Source organism: Notolepis coatsorum (assembly GCF_963971535.1).
Source record: "Notolepis coatsorum genome assembly, chromosome: 7".
Lineage (NCBI taxonomy): Eukaryota > Metazoa > Chordata > Actinopteri > Aulopiformes > Paralepididae > Notolepis > Notolepis coatsorum.
Genome location: NC_140171.1, coordinates 26,682,984 through 26,702,712, shown reverse-complemented (window position 1 = coordinate 26,702,712; position 19,729 = coordinate 26,682,984). Strand labels below are relative to the sequence as shown.

The following is a 19,729-nucleotide window of genomic DNA, read 5'->3' as shown; positions in this document are numbered from 1 at the left end:
AAATTCGGTGGTCAAATGTTTTTGGTTTTTATTTTTTTTAGAAAGGACGGTTTTGAGATCAATATCTACAAAGCATTACTCTATGATACAGTATCTATTATTCAAGATGCTAAAAAAAAAAAAAAAACTATGACAAAATGAGAATTAATAACTTGCTTATACGGTATCTGCTCTTATACAGTATCAAATCATTCTTGTAATTTACATGCTCTGTGAACAAAACTGTCCTCCGGGGAGGCATCCGAGATAAGAGCGATTTTGAAAGGAAAACAAAGCAAACTTGACACATGATTTTCCGAAACAATTTGTATTGTACAGAGAGACCAGACTGACAACAAAACTCATATCTACCTAACTGCAAGCAGCCGTCACATTTTGACCGTGTATGTACAGTGTTGTACAGTACTCAGTGTTGTACAGTACTCAGTGTTGTACAGTACTCGAGTCCTGGCCAGATTTTCAGGACTCGTGACTAGACTTGGACTTGAGCACTGATGACTCAGACTTGGACTTGGACTCGAGCATTGACTGCATTCGGACTTGGAAGGTGCAGACGAGGACTCAGGACTTGTTCATTGATAAATACAGTTGACTTTTTTTGTAATATGCCCTAATCATTTGGCATAAGATATTGATGGATAGTGCATTTGTTTGGCTATTGTGTCACAAAGTAAATAAAGTCCCTTTGAAATGGTGACCGCTGTCATTTGTGTTTAATGTAGACCTTTTTTTGTATTTGTATGTCAGCTCTTTGACTGGCAGAATGGAGTGGACTCAACCTTGATGACTTGGACTCAGACTCGGACTACAGTAACGGGGACTCGACTCTGGCTCTTCTTTGGTGACTCAGACTTGGACTTGGACTCGAACACTGGGGACTCGAGACTCGACTCAGACTCAAGATTTAGTGACTCGACTACAACACTGCCCCTAGGACACCCAAACCAAAACGTGCAAGGCGTGCATGCTTTGTGTTGTTCACAAGGGCACTTTGTCTTTTTATGTTTGCTCATGCATGGAGTTTGTGGTGCCGTCAGAGGGTTCTTTCATTTCAGAGTCATTCGTAGTTTGGCACGGCCGCGGATCAAAAGCCTCCAAAAAGTAACAAACTCCAGGGATATCTTCTGGGAAGTTGGCCGGAAGCTCCTGCCTGGTCCTGGGGACGAAGAGGAACTCTGGGCGATCCTTCAGCAATCTGGGACAAAGGGGGGGGGGGGGGGGGGGGGAAACATACAAAACATAAATCGGTGAAAAATGGCAACTTATTTGACATAAGCGGAAACACAGGGCTGTGTTCAGTCTTCAGTGGCCTGTGTAGAAGAAAGCAACACTTCATATTTCTCCCCGGTGCCATGTGCGCTCGGAAACTAACGGTAACGGGATTTATTGGATAATATGAATGTGACTTCTGTATATCTTATCCGCTCAACATGTCCTCGCCCGGGGGACGTTCAAGCCTAAGAAGAGTGAAATGAAAGAGTGAAGAGAGTGAGAGAGTGAGAAACCATTCCGTTAACCCCTGTGTGGTGTTTGCATTGTTGTTATGGTTGGACCCGCAACATTATTGGGATTTTAAAACAATGAAGTCATAACAATTAATGTAAAAATACAGGTTAACTTTATCTCAGTTACAAGCGATCTAGACAGCATATATGGTTAATATTCGCCATTTACCTCTGCTAGATCACATTTATCAATATTGCGATAAAATGTGATGTCTGTAAAAATAATAACCATTATAATCATGACATGAATGGATTAAATCAAGTTTATCTTGAAAGAAATTTAAGACACAATGTGGAGGGAGATAGTGAAGGTACACAGTGAAACGTTTTGTTTCATATTTACCATATTTACTTGTTATCACCTACAATTTTCACACTTTCAGGTCCAGTGGACCCGAACACCAGGTATGTAATATAAATATGTAGGGGAGTGCACAGCGTTCATTCAATGAAAATGTGTTCTTTTATATGTTCTTCACATAAAATGAACCACGGCCAATGAAGTCTCAGGTTAAAAACCATTTCTCTTCTAGTAAACATTGAAAACGGGTTCCACAGACCTGAACCACACAAGGGTTAAACACAATTAGCATGAAAAGAGTACAACAAAAGTAAAAGTAGCATCCTTTATATGTCGTGAGAAGGCATTCTGAGGGCAATCGCTCTCGTAAACAAGTGGGAAGATCTGGACAGGATTATGGTGAGAAGTGCTGGTACCTGTGGGTGGTAGGGCTGATGTTGATTCTTCTAGGTTGGCTACAAGATTCGAATTTGTTTGCCAGCGTGACGTTGTTGCCGAAAAGGCAGTAGCGTGGCATCATTACACCAACAACACCAGCAAGTACTGAACCAGTATGGAGGCCGATACGCATCTGTGAAGAAAAGACAAGACGTGTATCAGACAACGTGTATCAACATGAGTAGATCTATATATCCTTATATACATCCTTATATGATGTCTTTTGTAATTCTTTGAGGGGAATTCCCCACTGTGGGGAATTATTAATTTTTAACATAAATAGTAGCAAACATGATCTCTTCTTTGTATAAAAATCTTTTAAATAAAGATTATAATAATGATATTCTTTTGGCAGTTGTCGCCGTGTGTTTTGAGTGAACTTGGGAACGTTTCTTTTTGAAAGAACTTTAATCCTTATGGAATTAGATAATGTATCCCCCAACTTTGCTGCATTGCATCGCAATTATGAGCACAAATGTCATGCATTTCTTAGATTATGAGTTTCCTGTTGACCTAGAATCGAAATAGCTACAATGTATTGTGCTATTAAACTTGGTTTATATAACAGAGAGATTTTCACAATAAACATATTCAGCCTATCAATACTACTGTATATTCGTTTTTTGTTATTTTATCTTCAACACAAATTCATACAGAGGTACTGTTCTATGTACCTCTGTATACCTCATCAAGTTTAATAATGCTCGCCCTTCACCTTTATATATTATATGTTGTTCTATGTATCTGTATACCTCATCAAGTTTAATAATGCTCGCCCTTCACCTTTATATATTATCTATTGTTCTATGTATCTGTATATCTCATCAAGTTTAATAATGCTCGCCCTTCACCTTTATATATTATATGTTGTTCTATGTATCTGTATACCTCATCAAGTTTAATAATGCTCACCCTTCACCTTTATATATATTATATGTTGTTCTTTGTACCTCTGTATACCTCATCAAGTTTAATAATGCTCAACCTTTACCTGTATATATTATCTGTTGGTCTATGTATCTGTATACCTCATCAAGTTTAATAATGCTCGCCCTTCACCTGTATATATTATCTGTTGGTCTATGTATCTGTATATCTCATCAAGTTTAATAATGCTCGCCCTTCACCTTTATATATATTATATGTTGTTCTTTGTACCTCTGTATACCTCATCAAGTTTAATAATGCTCGACCTTTACCTGTATATATTCAAGTTTCAAGTTTCTTTAATAGTTGTCATACAGAAGTACAGAATACTTTCATACAAAATGCTTCTTACTGTTACGCTCCAGAGACTGTGCTAGACAAGATAGTATCAAATAACATAGTATAGCATGTAATTTAGAAGAAGAAAATGAGGTCACAGTGTTCGGTATAGACATATGTACAATGTTCTGAGTTACCATATAATATACAATACTATGCAGTGTACTAATGTACAGTACTATATAGTGCAAAGCAGAAATGGGATGAGGTACAATTTAGGTACAATTTACAGTAAGGTGTACGAGTTGTAGTGCAATCCTTCATTAATAAATATAAAGTGTGTGGAGTGGGTGCTACAGTGTGTTTGTTTAAAGTGAGTGTGTGCGTGTGGATGTGTGTGCTATGTGCGTTTGGTGGTTGTTGTTGTGTAGTGTTATGTTGTTATCTGTTTGTCTATGTACCTCTGTATATCTCATCAAGTTTAATAATGCTCGCCCTTCACCTGTATATATTATATGTTGTTCTATGTATCTGTATATCTCATCAAGTTTAATAATGCTCGCCCTTCACCTGTATATATTATATGTTGTTCTATGTATCTGTATACCTCATCAAGTTTAATAATGCTCGCCCTTCCCCTGTATATATTATATGTTGTTCTATGTATCTGTATACCTCATCAAGTTTAATAATGCTCGCCCTTCACCTGTATATATTATATGTTGTTCTATGTATCTGCATACCTCATCAAGTTTAATAATGCTCGCCCTTCACCTGTATATATTATATGTTGTTCTATGTATCTGCATACCTCATCAAGTTTAATAATGCTCGCCCTTCACCTTTATATATTATATGTTGTTCTATGTATCTGCATACCTCATCAAGTTTAATAATGCTCGCCCTTCACCTTTATATATTATATGTTGTTCTATGTATCTGCATACCTCATCAAGTTTAATAATGCTCGCCCTTCACCCGTATATATTATATGTTGTTCTATGTATCTGCATACCTCATCAAGTTTAATAATGCTCGACCTTCACCTGTATTCGTTCTCCAGTTGGTGTCATGACCTCATCTGAAAGCTCCATCATTATTAAAGCCATAAGTGCAATTTGGACAGCATGGGTCTCACTCTCCTTATGCAAGCCACCAGCTACACAATAGGCATCACCAATAGTTTCCACCTAAAAAAGAAGGAAGATTATGGAAATGATCATATGCAAACTGCTTGCATACTATGGTATAAGGCTCTATTACGTTTCAGTATTGCAAACAGAGGCATTGTACGGAATGGTTGTGTAGGTGTCTCTCTTCCAAGTCCAACATGGCTGCCTGTAACCATTGGTAACCACTTTAGAAAGGAAATACCTAATTTATGTGCAGTGGTAGAGTAGGTAGAGTGGTAAAGAGTAGGTAGAGTAGCCAGAAGGGTGCCACGGTGGTTAGCGCTGTTGCCTCACAGCATGAAGGTCCTGGGTTCAAACCATCAAACCAGCATGGGCGCCTTTTTGTGTGGAGTTTGCATGTTCTCCCTGTGTTTCCGTGGGTACTGGTAAATAAGGGACACGTGGGATCCGTGTTTCCGGATACTCCAGTTTCCCCAACACCATGCAGAAGAAAGACATGCATGATTCTGTAGGTACTGTACTGTATATCCTGCCGTTGCCTTTGACCATGAAGGTACTGACATCATAATTGGAGTTGGTCCCCGAGTGCCGCACTACGTGTGGCTGCCCACTGCTCCAAAATAGTTAGGATGGGTCAAACGCAGAGGACGAATTTCCCCAAGGGAGTTAATAAAAAGTATACATTACATTGGAAAGGCATGATATTCCTGTTCCACTATGACCAGTAATAATAATACATGAAGTCAATTCGACAGAGATGTCCGATTGATTCGCTGATTTTCGATGAAATAAAATAATGTCCTATTTAACGCTTTGACTCAAATAAATCACAGTATAATAAAGTATAATGCTGGTGCTGCAGATTTGCCAGTGTCTCTCTGAATATAATTCAATAAAGTGGGCATAAGAGTGGACAATAGACAAATCACAGAGGAGAAAGACTGTAGTAGTACTTAACCCTTGGACCCCATAGACTAAAAGTAAAGCCTAAAGCCTAAAAAGCTTTAGAGTAAAGCCAATTCTCTTGTGTGTAAATCAGAGTAGGAGAAGCACTCGAATGCGAAGTGAAACTATTTTTAGACGCAAATGTGGAGTAGAAACAGGGCCATGGACGAACCACTGACTTCCTAGTGTTTTACGAGGTATTTGTCAAACATGCGCTCTCTGTTATGCTTCCTTGACACTCTGATTACATTAGCCAACCTCCGTGTAGATTAGGAGCGGTTGGCACAAAGTCTGGTCGAGGCACAAGCACTGTCTGTCCTGCAAACACATGAAGCCAGATTAGTCAGACATGTTGTATGTATGTGTCGTCTTTGCTTGCAGTTTGGAGTCTACGCCAGATTTGTGGTCGAAAATAGCTTGACCTTATATGCCCTATATATGCTAGTACTCGATGTGCTGTGCACAGAATTGTCCTATCTCAAACCCCGCCCTCTTTTCTTGATCAAACAAAGTTTGTCCGAGGGAAGCAACGGTTGTGATCGGAGGGCAGGGTTTGAGATCACTCATCCTTCCAACTCCGGGAGAAAGCTTTATTGGCTGTTTTATAAAATAAAAATGCAATACTACATTTCTATGAGCACTATAGCAACATGTTTAGTCTGGATCAAGTCATAACTTTCTTCGTTTTCAGTGAAGTTCGCTACATTAGAAGTCACAACCATTCATCTATACTGACAGCTCTGGCCTATTTTAGGAAGCTACGATTGTCTGGGGGGCCATGATAGTCCATCATTGTTCCATACAGTCCTAATGGGAGTTATTGTACGGGATGAAAACATTCCTAATGCATTTTCCATTGTTTTTATTTTAATATTCCAGCTAGATTGCCAGCAAAATGTTCAAATATTGAAATGTATGAGTATGAGAAAGTATGAGCTGGCTTTGTTTATGTGTATTAACGCTGCAATAATGAATTTCTGACCACTAAGGGGCCACAATTTGACACTATAAACAAACTTAATTTTCCCCAAACGAAAGCCTCTTCACAATCAACATAAAAATGCCTTGCCGGCACAATATTGTTGTAACTACGAGATTTGCTGGGGAGAAACTTTGTTTTTGTGCATGGATTACAAGATTTCATCTACAATACATTCAACGTTCTCTTGGACATTTCCTGGTTGTTAAACAAGGTACTAGATAAATACTTCACCTACAATCACAATACTGTTTAGACAGCACAATATTGATGTAATTAAGAGATTTGCTTAAAAAGATACTTCACAGTACTTACAGTAAATGTATAGGTTTATAAAATAGGAAAAGCTAAAGTGTGGGCCAGGTTTTGTCAACAAAGAAACGATGGAATAACAACAGACTGGCCACTAGTAGAGCAGGGTTGTTGAATAGGACACCATGACCTTTTAATGGCAGGTGGTCATGAGAAGCTTTGAAAATGTGAAATATATTATCAGAAAATAGCTATTGCAGCATTAAAGATACATTTGTTCTCTCTTAAATTGATTGACTGAGCTTTTGGTTGAAACATTCAGCTAAATATGAGTTTGCATGTACTATGAAGCTGTACATAGGTTTGTTTATTGCTTGTATTGTTTGGGAATAAGAGTGAGAGATATCTTTATATCGAAAACGAAGTAGATTTAGCTACTAGATGTAACCAAAGAGCATCACCAAAACGATGTGGGGTTTACAAACACTGTACCACAAGATGTAGTTCAGATCAAACTGTCTAGGCATTGCAGATCAAATATGACTCAAGATCCAGCAATATCATATTTTTTTTGAAATGGTGAATATGTAATATATGTACTTATTTGTAATATGTACATATTGTACAATACAATACAATACAATACAATACAATACGTACATATATTACTTCAGTTCACACTGGATATCCACAGCACTGGCCAGTAAGCCACAAAACAAATGCAAAGTCAATAGAGCAATGTTCTCCAAATATTGATTTCTCTCTTGAATAAAAAAAAATTATCCTTTATCAGGTCAGGCGCATATTTAAAACCAAAGCTCAAACCACGTGTTACCCTCAAATGTACCTATCTCAAACCGCACCCTCCTTTCTTCATCCTCCAATCACAACTTTCCTCGGACAAAGCAACGGTCGTGATTGGAGGATCAAGAGATGAGGGGCGGCACTTGAGACGTATTTACTTACCTTGTAAACGTCAAGCTCCCCGCACTGGTGGTCAAATCTGGTGTACAGCTCACTGAGCATAGTGATGACCTGCATGGGATCGCAGCGGGAGCACACCGACGTGAAGCCCACGAGGTCAGAGAACAGCATAGTCACATTGTCAAACTTCTTGGCCTGTACCGTCTGGCCCTGCCAGAGCTGCTGGGCCACGGTGCCGGGGAAGATGGTGAAGAGGAGGTCCACCGTTCTCTTCTTCTCCTCCTCCAGCGCTTGGTGAGCGTGCTCCAGGGCGGCCTTGGCCTTTCCCAGGCGCTTCTTCAGCCCGTCCTGGGCCTTGGCTTGCTCGCCCACCAGGACCACGTCACGCAGCGCGTTGTGAATAGGGATATCTGACAGGTAGAGGCCGCGGCCCGTTAGCTCCTCCAGCTTGTCCACGCAGGGAGAGCCCAGGAACAGGATGGCATTGGACTCAGGAACATATATCATCTGACCTTTCAGATCCATGAGCTGAAAAGAAAGAATAGTTAATAAAGTGGGTATAGTAAACCTTTTGAAAATATATATTTGTGGCTCCCTGGCCTTGTTGATTCTTTGATCCTGGATTGCAGTATGGCAGCCCCCGTTTAAACAGTGCCACCCCACTACTTTGTTTACATATGGAACATTTCGCGTAAGGCCTCTGTGTCTCTGGCAATACTGAAAGTTACAATAGAGCTTCATACCCTGGCATGTAAGCAATTGCATAATGATATTATTCCCATCATCTTTTTGATCATTTAGGTGGAAACTATTGGTGATGTCTATTGTGTAGCTGGTGGCTTGTATAAGGAGAGTGAGACGCATGCTGTCCACATTGCCCTTATGGCTTTAAAGATGATGGAGCTTTCAGATTAAGTCATGACGCAAACTGGAGAACGAATACAGGTGAAGGTCGAGCATTATTAAACTTGATGACATACAGAAACATACAAAGGACAACAAAAGATAATATCATCAATTTGTATTAAAGATTATACAATAGAAAATGATGCCAATACCATCCGTATCATGGTTTATATTGGATTATACCATTTACCATTTACAGAAGTGGTACCATGGCGATACATTACTTTTACTATAGCAGTACCATGGTAGAGTATTCATACAATGGCTGGTACCATGGTAAAACTGAAACCATGATACTTTTTTTGTAAGGAAATGAGGAAACATGCCTGTGATACTGACAGATCAATCCATATAAGGTTTGGGGGCTTATTGAATAAGTTAATATCCATAGTTGTCTTTAAGAGTGTGGGTTTCCAGTGAGTTTCCAGTTTGTAAACATGCTGTGCTCGATCAGCAACACCTGCTGCGCTGAAAATGTACAATGTCTACTTATACAAAACCATGGCACACCTTTGAAAAAAAGTCCTTTCAAATTAAAATTACTGAATGTCATTTGGCCACATCAGCAACGTGTGCAAGTGTAACACTTTCACCTGTTAAGTAAACGTGGACATGGATTCATTGTTTGGATCACTAACACAACCAACAAATTGTTCAGGAGCTCCACTGGAGATGGTGGATTTAAAGTGCCTTGCTCAAGGGCACCTCAATGGACGTTTTTGAGGTATAGGAATAGGAACAGGGACAGTTGTTCACTTCCCCTGCCTAGATTACCAATAATGGCCATAACTCCCTAGTCCAACCACCATAATAATACACTTATATAACCATAATAAAGGTTACGAGATTTGCATTTTTATGTTGATTTGCAACACTGTATAGGATCCATTAAATGGGGCCTTGTGGGAACAGTTTGCATGCTTCACCATTCACAATAATATAAATTGGCGGGATGTGCAATATATTATGGCAGTCCAGTAGGGTTAAAAACACATACCAACACAGCAACAGTGTGGAGTGACCGGTTCCCTGCGGCCAAATGGTAATGGCTTCTTACAAAGGATGGGTTTGTTGAATATTATAAAATGCTTATTGTTGAATGGTCTCCTTTGATGTTTTGAACGACTGTTGGCCTTTCCCCACATAAATAAATTCTTAGCCAATTTATTGTCACCTATAAGATTCTATTTAATTATATTCTTAAAAAAAATATTTAGATCTAGCGTCAATGAAGAAAGAAAGAAAGAAAAATAAATAGAGCCCAATGTTAAAACAGAGACATGGGACTTTGTATGTCCAGCAATGAATCATAAAGATAGTCTGTGATCCCCTGTTTTTGTCAGCACTGACTCTATTTAATTTTATTCTGAAGAAATCCTTTTATCTGGTGATGATGAAGGGGAAAGAAACGGTGAACTGGAGCCCACATGTCAGAGTGGAGCTATGGGACCTTGTATGTCGAGCAATAAATCATACCGTCTATTATCTCCTCTGTTTTGTTTATTCTTAGATCACTTTTTCAGACCAAAATCGATCTGCGCCCATTCGAGAGAAGCAGCATATAAGCATGATTGTGCCTTTGGTGGATGAAATAGTTTGACATTTGCCTCTGATGAGGCCCTACGGGGCTGTGATGTTGATCTTTTCCCCAGGATAAGTATGCCACTAATTAGCTGTAACAGTAAATTGATCCCCCCCCCCCCCCCCCCCACGCCCCCCCCTTGGCAGGCTAAATTTAACATCAAGTCAACATTTGGATGGACTTTTCAAATGTTCGAGGTCAGGGATCTGCAGGGATATCAACCTACCTTCCCTGTGTTATCTGTGGCGGGAGCGCTGTGCTTGATCCTTATGATAAACTGCGTGTTCAACATGGTCAAGATGCTCTGGAAGGCGCACTTGACCAGCGGAGTCACTATCGAGAAATGCTCTTGGAACATGGCGGGCCGCCTCAGGCCGTCCTTCCTGTTCGTCATCCTCTTCCGGAGCCCGCTGCCGATCTGCACCAGGACCAGGTCCCGGTCCAGGAACAGATGGAAGGGGAAGATAGTGGAGAACACGGACGTGGCGAGGGTGCCGGCCGAGCTGGACTGGAGGGGGCTGGGGGTCAGCCTCTTCTTGGTATCCTTGACAACCACGGTGTAGAGAAGACTGGGCTGCAGGCCGGACTGCAAGATGGTGTCCTTGGCACCGGGGGAGTCGACCGCGAGCACGTCCACGGTGGTGTCGTACAGCAGGCGGGCGGCGGCCTTGATGACGCCGGGGAAGAAGAGCTCCGTGGCCGGCCGGGGGTTGAAGAAATAGACAGTAAGCAGACCCGGATCCTTGTCTAAGCACAGCACAGAGGGTTCGTTTACACAATCCGCTTTGTTCAGGTTTGGCGACGTGCCGCCGCTGCTCTGCCTCAACAGGACATTGAAGCTGTTGAGGAAGTCGTGGAGAGCGCCCCCTACCACCCTCAGGATGTGTCCGTCTTCCTCGTAGCACAGGTTGAAGAGCTCCTCGCCGAAGGCCACTTTCAGAGTGTCCATTTTGATGCCTGCATGGTGGTTAGATGAGGGTACAGAGGTGAGAGGGCATGCGGGGGGTAACTATAACCACGTGGCCTTACATGACAATTACATTGTTACATCGTTTGGGGTTTAGGAGGTTACTGTGTACCTGTTTTGCTTGAGTAGGTCTTCATGATGTCCACTAAATGCTCTGGTTTATCAATGCTGCCTTGACATATGTCTGTGTAACACGTTGCTGGACTGGGGGAGACAACATAAAAGGCCATGGTCACATCTTAATAACCAATTAGCAATATGTTCTGCTGTTCTCTATAGCCACACAGAAATCAGCCATATAGGCCTATATCAATCTAAACATACAATTAAAATGATCTATATAACTTATATAAAGACTATAAATTATATTATTTCACCCGGAACAGTGTCTCTGTACAATAGGCCTGATTGTAAACAAGCAATCATTTGACCTATATTATTTGTATCTGTCACACCAATAACAGCAGTTTATATTTGAAGTATATGTGACACAACATTTCCATACCTTTCGTTGTCCATTAGTGAAAGTCGCATCATTCGTTGGAGCGCAGTAAGCAGTCTTTGAAACTGTATAACAAAGAGTCCAGTATAAGCAGCCACAAAAAAATTCTACAATCATTTACGCATGATTGACCAGCAATGTTCCACCATCATAAAACAAACGGTTTTTAATTTTATGGATTCCAATGCGCATGAGAGTTCCGTGCAGGTTATAATAATAATAACCAAGGCGAGACATCATCAGTGTCTGGACGTGTTTTCACAGACAATCTTTTCAAACCCATATTGTCATGCTACTAATAATAAAGGGATATATATTTAAATTTTTTATTTTTGTACTCACCTCTGGGCATGCCAGTTTTCGGATGCTATCTCCAAGTGAATGAAGGTTAACTTTCGATCTGCTCGTTTTCCGTCGCGGTGGTACAGTATCCTCAGATATTTTTCCAGGCACATCCTTAGAAATAGGCGATATATCCTCCGCGGCATCACTTGATGAGCGCTCCTCAAAGTCTCCGCGTTCATTGTTTTTGGCGATCATGGAGAAGGGACACTCTCCCGAGATCTTCAGTTCTTTCAATTGTGCGCAAAACATTGTTATTCTTCTAATCTCTAATCTCAGAGGGGACAATCGGGGTGCTTCGGTCGAGCAACTGTGGTCTGATGATCATCAGTCGGAAACTCCATCGTTCTCATGTATAGTCTCTAAAGTGGCTGATGATCTAATGCGCTCATCATCCTATATGATGGGTGAACCAACCAAGCGACCTGCCTTTCTCTGTGCGCTGCTGTCCTTTCAAATGATCGGCACCAAAGTCCAAAATCAAAGACAGTATAGGCTGTTCATTGAACAGTACACGGGTAAACGATGAGAGAGAGAGAGAGAGAGAGAGAGAGAGAGAGAGAGAGAGAGAGAGAGAGAGAGAGAGAAATATCATTAGCAAAAAGCCAATGAGAGTCTGAAGAAAAACACAAACGCGCCAATCCATGCGCAAGTAGGTTGGTATATCAACCTATGAGCTGCAGACTGTCAAGTGTTTTCAGGCCGTTAGAGCTGCTGCGTATAGAGACATACTCTCCCAAGACCAGGGTCCTTTAGTAGGGAAAAAAAGCTCTCTATAGAAAACCCCTTGTGACACTCAAATCAATATAATCAGATTTGTATATTGAGATAAAAATGTAACATCAAAGGCTGCATTTTTTTCTCTCTCTCTCTAAATGTGGTCCTATCATGTAAACATCAGTATCTTGAAATCATAACGAATTGGCATTGAGGAGGTTGTTCGGGTGGCACTCAACGACAGGAGGGACTTGATTTGAACAGAGACTAGACAATACAATGTTGTCACTCACTTCATTGTTGTGAACCAATAGGAGGAACGTTTTATTTTATGGAGACGGGATGTGGGATTATTTAAAAAAAAAGTGATGATATATATAATATAGCTATAGCCACCCATGAAGATCAAACTATCCTATGGGCAACCAGATAGCACAAGGCCCGAAACTCAATGTTTGATACCATGTGTGGGTTACAGCCATTTCCTCAGTGGAACCTATGAAGACACACATCTGTTTAGATGCAATCCAAATTAATCTTCTGGATCACATCTTTCTGATGCTGTAAAACTGTTATGGTTTGTAACCGACCCCAATCGCACAACACAAGACAGGTATGAGAGTAAGCCAAAACAGGGCATTTATTTCTTACATAACAAAAGGCGGCACAGTCCCTTTAAGGGAGAACACAAAAACACTAGAGTCAAAGAAAATAAGGAAAAAATGTGGCACTGTGCCTTTAAGAGGCGAACAGGCTAAGGGACTAAGGCAAGGGACAGGGCCAGGGCTAAAAGTCAAGGACCAGGACCAGGGGCACTGGAGAGGGGGACAGGGACAGAGGCCCGGAGAGGCGGGCTGGAGACAGGGACAGAGAACAGGGTAAGTAAGGCCTTGGACAGGGCGAGGGCCAGAGCTGCTTACAGGGATGAGGAACAGGGTTCCGACGGCGGAGGCCTGGCACGGGAACAGGGGCCCGACGGCGGAGGCCTGGCACGGGGCCAGGGGCCCGACGGCGGAGGCCTGGCACGGAGATCCTCCTCCGATGCTGCAGACGGGCAGCGCAGAACACAGGGGTCCCAGGGGACCCGGGCGAAGAGACGCATCCTCCCGTGGAAATAGGAAGCGATGCGCGCCGGCTTGACGTCTGGAGTGGGAACACTGGGAAACCTCCCGTAGAGAATTAGAGAGCGTAGACGGCGTCCCACTCCAGGCAAACGGCGACAGGTGGTGATGTACCGGGGTGGCACGACGTCTCACGCCGGAGACGCGGCAGTAGATTGTAGTAACAAGAACGACCCGACAAGGACTGGAGGGAGGTCCAGGTATTTAAAGCCCTCTGGGGCGCTAATCATAAACTATGACAGCTGCGAAAGGTAGTCCAAGGGTGGGGGCTGGTGAAGAGTAGAGGAGAGTAAATCATCGCAAGGGTGGGGGCTGGTGAGGTGAGGAGACAGGGAATAAAGGTCCAGGGAACAGGCGAATCCTCACAAGAACACTTCTATCTGGTAGCCTGGTTCTATCTAGCAGCCTGGTTCTATCTAGCAGCCTGGTTCTATCTAGCAGCCTGGTTCTATCTAGTAGCCTGGTTCTATCTAGTAGCCTGGTTCTATCTGGCAGCCTGGTTCTATCTAGTAGCCTGGTTCTATCTGGCAGCCTGGTTCTATCTGGCAGCCTGGTTCTATCTGGTAGCCTGGTTCTATCTGGTAGACTGGTTCTATCTGGTAGCCTGGTTCTATCTAGTAGCCTGGTTCTATCTGGCAGCCTGGTTCTATCTGGTAGCCTGGTTCTATCTGGCAGCCTGGTTCTATCTAGTAGCCTGGTTCTATCTGGTAGCCTGGTTCTATCTGGCAGCCTGGTTCTATCTGGTAGCCTGGTTCTATCTAGCAGCCTGGTTCTATCTAGTAGCCTGGTTCTATCTGGCAGCCTGGTTCTATCTAGTAGCCTGGTTCTATCTGGCAGCCTGGTTCTATCTAGTAGCTGGTTCTATCTGGCAGCCTGGTTCTATCTGGCAGCCTGGTTCTATCTGGTTCTATCTGGTAGCCTGGTTCTATCTGGCAGCCTGGTTCTATCTGGTAGCCTGGTTCTATCTAGTAGCTGGTTCTATCTGGCAGCCTGGTTCTATCTGGCAGCCTGGTTCTATCTGGTTCTATCTGGTAGCCTGGTTCTATCTGGCAGCCTGGTTCTATCTGGCAGCCTGGTTCTATCTGGTAGCCTGGTTCTATCTGGTAGCCTGGTTCTATCTGGCAGCCTGTTGACATGACAAATATATAGGCTTCTTTGTAACATTAAAAAAAAATGCACAATTAAAAGACACAAGTCATGATTAGCCTGATGGCATATACCTCCTAATGACTAATAAATACAGTACAGTAAGAAATTAGGATTATTTCCTTTAAAATGATGAGGAGTAAACGTATCGAGGTCCCTAAAATGGAAATACTTAAGTAAAGTACTTGAGTAAAAAGGCTTTCTATTTTGGAAAAGGACCTGTGGTTTTTTATGCTAAAACACTTGTCCCAATGGATTGGATTGGAGCCTGGTGAGAGGACAGCACATTCTCAATATCAAAGTGATCAGTGACATTACATGTCAACATCATGCCAGATAAATACGGCCTGGGTTCAAATAAAGTGAACCGTATCATTTAAATAGTTCTTCTTATTAGTCTGGACATGATTGATTGATTGAACATTTTATTAACAGATTGCAGAATGGGTACAATACAGTACAGCTCAATACACACAATTGTTAAGGGGATGCAGACCAGAGAAAGACTTTCGTCTTGTTTACATCAGGGTCCCCCATTTTCAATTCATCATAACATATTATGACATACATGACATACAGATAGACAGTACTGCTACATCTATACATTTATGACATACTAGATTTACAAATATAATACAAGAGTCTAAAAAAGAGAGTATACATTTGACGAAGAAACTGTACATTGGAGGAGGTTGGGTAGGTGGGGTGGAGGGGGGGGGGGGTTGGGTAGGTGGGGTGGGATGGGGGGGGAAACTGTACATTGGAGGTGGTTGGGTGGGTGGGGTGGGGGTGGGGGGTGGGGGTTGGGTAGGCGGGGTGGGGTAACTGTACATTGGATTATCGACAAAACCTTACTTGGTCCTAAGGAGAGGGTCTTGTGTATTATTGGGTTAGGACATTTACTGTACATTGGAGGGGGTTGGGTTTGGACATTTACAGGGGCCAGTTTCGAATTGCAGTCTCCCGTAGGTGCTCTTTGAGAGTGGTTTTGAAAGTGGGTAGTGATTCACATTCCTTTACAGCTGTGGGTAGGGCGTTCCACATTGATGTGGCATAATTGCATAATTATGCAATTATGCAATTATGCAATTATGCATAATTGCATAATTGTGCTCCCCTGCGAGTCAAGAAAACCCCTAAATGCTGGTTTCCCATGAGTTTTGAGCAATTTAGACGAGTTAAAGTGTAGTTACTGTATTATTGCTGTGAGCAATCGGTATTAAACAGAAGTTAATAAAGAGCCTTTATCAAAAGCTAACAATCATCTCTTCTTTCGCCTCCTGTTCTTGATATGACGTTTTTCATTGTTGGTTAGATGGCAAATAGATATTGTTCATTATCCCGCAGCATCTGACTGTTACCAGCAAACTATTTAAGTAATTACAATTCTGATCCTTTTTTAAAAATATATATTATTTGTTAAATGATGAGGAGTAAAAGTATCAAGTTCCCTAAAATGGAAATACTCAAGTAAAGCTACTTATAGATACTAAAAATCCCAGAATGTTGTAAATGAACAGACTGCCTTGAATGGGATATTAAATGTTGGTTACAATTTGAAAACCATTTAGCCAAATGGTCCCTGCAGTACTTAAAGGAAATAATCAGAATGTATTACCGTATTTATTAGTCGTTAGCAGACATGACATCAGGCTAATCATGACTTGTGTCTTTTAACTGCATTTTTTTATTTATTTTTTTACTTTGACCAGACAGCTGGTTCTTTTTAGCGTTTATCGCTTTTTCTGGTCAAGCATGACCGACAGAAACAGGTTGAATGGGATATAGATCGGGGGAAGACACTCTGAGAAAATACGGCGAGTCCGGGAGTCAAACTCGTGTACCCCAGATCCGTGACGCGCACGGTTGTCCCCCACGCCGAAATAGCGCAGAGATACGCGGTGAGCTACTGGAGCTCCCCCTTAACTGCATTCTTTTATGTTACAAAAAATCCTATATCTGTATTTTGTAGAGACATGGCCGTTCCCAAGCTCCATTATGTGGAGGCTTAATAAGTTGCTGAACTTTTGATTTTGAGCCATTTTGACCGCTGCAGAATAGAGAGAAACAAATGTTAAAATGAATATCCCCTCAAGACATTGAAGAACACTTAGGGAAAGTTCATACTGTGATTTGCTTTCAGTCATTTTATACATCTGGAGATTCCTGCATAAATTGGAAGGCGGGCATTTATTTCTACTGAAAGTTATACTACTACAAACTGTAAACTCTTATTGGCCCAGGTCTAGTTGAAGAGGTATAGCCGGTGATGCGGCTGTCTTTCAGAGGCTCTTGTGGGCAAATTTTTTAGGCAAGAGCGAAGATACCAGTATCTCATGAAACTATAGCGACCACAAGGAATCCGTAGATACAGCTAGTAGTTGGTACTAGTACTAACCAAGGTATGCTAGCTTACCTGGTAGAGGCTAAATATAGCTTTTACCATTTTCAATGGAGTCCCTTGACCTCTCAACATTCAGATATCTGAATCAAAGTGGGCTCATTGGCACATCAATACTCTTTATTTTTTACAGCCATATCAGGTTTATGTCGTCTTAGTCCAAAACCATCAAGTTTTGTTGAAGGATGTACAAAGATATTTCATATTTTCTGTGTAGTTGTTATTGTACAATAACATAATATATATAACTCACTGAGGAAACTTTTTTTTATGGCACACTCACACAAAGGCAATGTATAATTGTGACTTTGAACTGCGCCAGAAAGAAAGGGTATGGTACCCCCGAAACATGTTAAACACATGACACTGACTGCAAGAATGAGCTCAGAATTTGTAAATATACAGAAGTATATCCAAAATGCTTATATGGTCAATGTGGTGTTTGAGGGTTACATTCCATGATGCTGTGATTATCCAAGAGGTCACAGTCATTTTATACAGTGAGATAAAGAAAAGGGTTACTTCTCACATCATCACTCATGTCTTTGGACCCACAAGTCTCAGCTGTACAGATTTAACCAATTCGCAACCCCAACACGGTTTGGGAGAACAGTATACAGAAATAGGCAAAAATATAATTATATCTCTGAATGACCGTGTCAGGGATGTTATGGATTCACCGCGTCTGCCGCCACCATAGCAGATCCTAAGCGTGAACACGATAACTCAAATAGCTGTTACAATTTGCTGTGCACATTCATCACTCCTAGTAGAGGAAGAACCCTATTGATTTTGATTAACCATAGTGTGACGACCCCCACTCTACCTGCTAATGGGTGAGTCACCAGGGAGCATCGTGGAGTGGGTGGCTCGTTAGCTCAATGAGACTCACCTGGGCAGTGAGAGCTGCCTGCACATGTATATGTTCCCCTGTCTAAACTCCCTCTGTCTGCTTTTCCCATCTCCCAGGAACAGGTTATCCACCACCCATTGGGTCTTTTGATATTGGAATACTAATACTTACACCACACGCACCAAACCACACTTTTCACTCATCCACACACTGCATTTCATCACTGATTGTGATACACGGTGGTGTAGTGGTTAACACTGTCACCTCACAGCAAGAAGGTCCAGGGTTCGATTCCCGCTTGGGGACCAGGTTTCCATGATGCCAGGTACCCAGGTGGGTGATCTCTCAGGCCTTTCTGTGTGGAGTTTGCATGTTCTCCCCGTGCTCGCAAGGGTTTCCCCCCCGATAAGATAAACCCAATGGAAAAACATGCACAACAACAGATCGCTAACGCTGTGGTGTCCTTGACGAAGACGGGCAGGAGCACTTGGATTGGTCCCCGGGGCGCAGCTCACGTTGACGCCCTATCTGCTCCTGGCTGCCCATGGGGGGAAGGACGACGGGATGGGTCAAGTGCAGAGACTCAATCGCATCGGCGACTGAGAAAAAGACAATGCATGTGTGTGTGTGTGTGTGCTGCTCCAATTGCATGTCCAGTTCGTTGCATGCCGAATAAAGACCCCCCCTAAAGAGGTCCTGCATTATTATTATTATATTATTATTATTCGTTGTTTATGTAATTAATTGTCTTAGATAGGTTTAAATAAATTATTTTGTTAAATTGCTTTCACGTGTGGACTCCCTGTTTGTCACAATTGACCCGTTTGTGACAATGCAAGGAGACAGTACCTGTATAAAGTTCGGAGTCATCTGGCCTCATGGTGGCACTATTCTCATGAAACTTAATCATAAACGATTCCTCTGCTAGGGCGGCTACGTGGCGTAGTGGGCAAGGCGCTCGCCACAAAATCTGGAGACGCTGGGCTCATCTGTTCGAGCCCAGCGCTCCACATTTGCTTTCAGTTTAGCTGGTCGTCCGTACTAATACACATTGGCCGTATTAGGGGGTGGGAAACTGATGGGTGGGGATCGGGCGTTGTGGACAGCGACTCCTACAGGTCGGTTGGTGCGCCTGCGCAGTAGAATCAGGAAGTGTCGGGGGCAGCGTGAGCCTCCCACGTGTTACTCCTCGCCACTGAGAGATCGAGCTGCGCAGGTGAAAAGATGTGACTGCTGTTACCTCAAGTACCGGAGGGGACTTGTGCTATGTATGACTTAGTCCACATTGCAGCCGGCTTGTGGGAGGCAAGAAACAGCGTTCGTGACAGGGGAGGGTTGAATTGGATGATACGAAATTGGGATGGGAGAAAAAAAATATATAGAAAATGGGAGAAAAAGTGGATAAAAAAAAAAAAACGATTCCTCTGCTCATATTAGGGGCAGAGATTGGGAATTCAGGCCGTTCAGGGAAATATACCTGACAGCCTCAAAACCACTCTCAAAGAGCAC

At 42.3% G+C, this 19,729-nt stretch overlaps 1 protein-coding gene and 1 long non-coding RNA gene across 2 annotated transcripts; one reads left to right on the top strand and one right to left on the bottom strand.

The window, feature by feature from the left end:
* Window positions 1-18: 18 nt before the first annotated feature.
* Window positions 19-12,700, bottom strand: gucy1a1 (guanylate cyclase 1 soluble subunit alpha 1). Its single transcript, XM_084319255.1, has 8 exons — window positions 11,983-12,700; window positions 11,644-11,705; window positions 11,251-11,342; window positions 10,398-11,128; window positions 7,726-8,211; window positions 4,497-4,640; window positions 2,223-2,377; window positions 19-1,195 (listed from the first exon to the last, which is right to left on the bottom strand). Exons 1-8 carry the CDS (start codon window positions 12,232-12,234, stop codon window positions 1,000-1,002), a joined length of 2,118 nt encoding a protein of 705 aa, XP_084175381.1. The 5' UTR covers window positions 12,235-12,700; the 3' UTR covers window positions 19-999.
* On the top strand, window positions 11,021-19,006 carry LOC311232451. The gene is made up of 2 exons (XR_014619952.1): window positions 11,021-11,157; window positions 18,337-19,006. It is a non-coding gene; the product is annotated as an uncharacterized lncRNA (long non-coding RNA).
* Window positions 19,007-19,729: the final 723 nt, after the last annotated feature.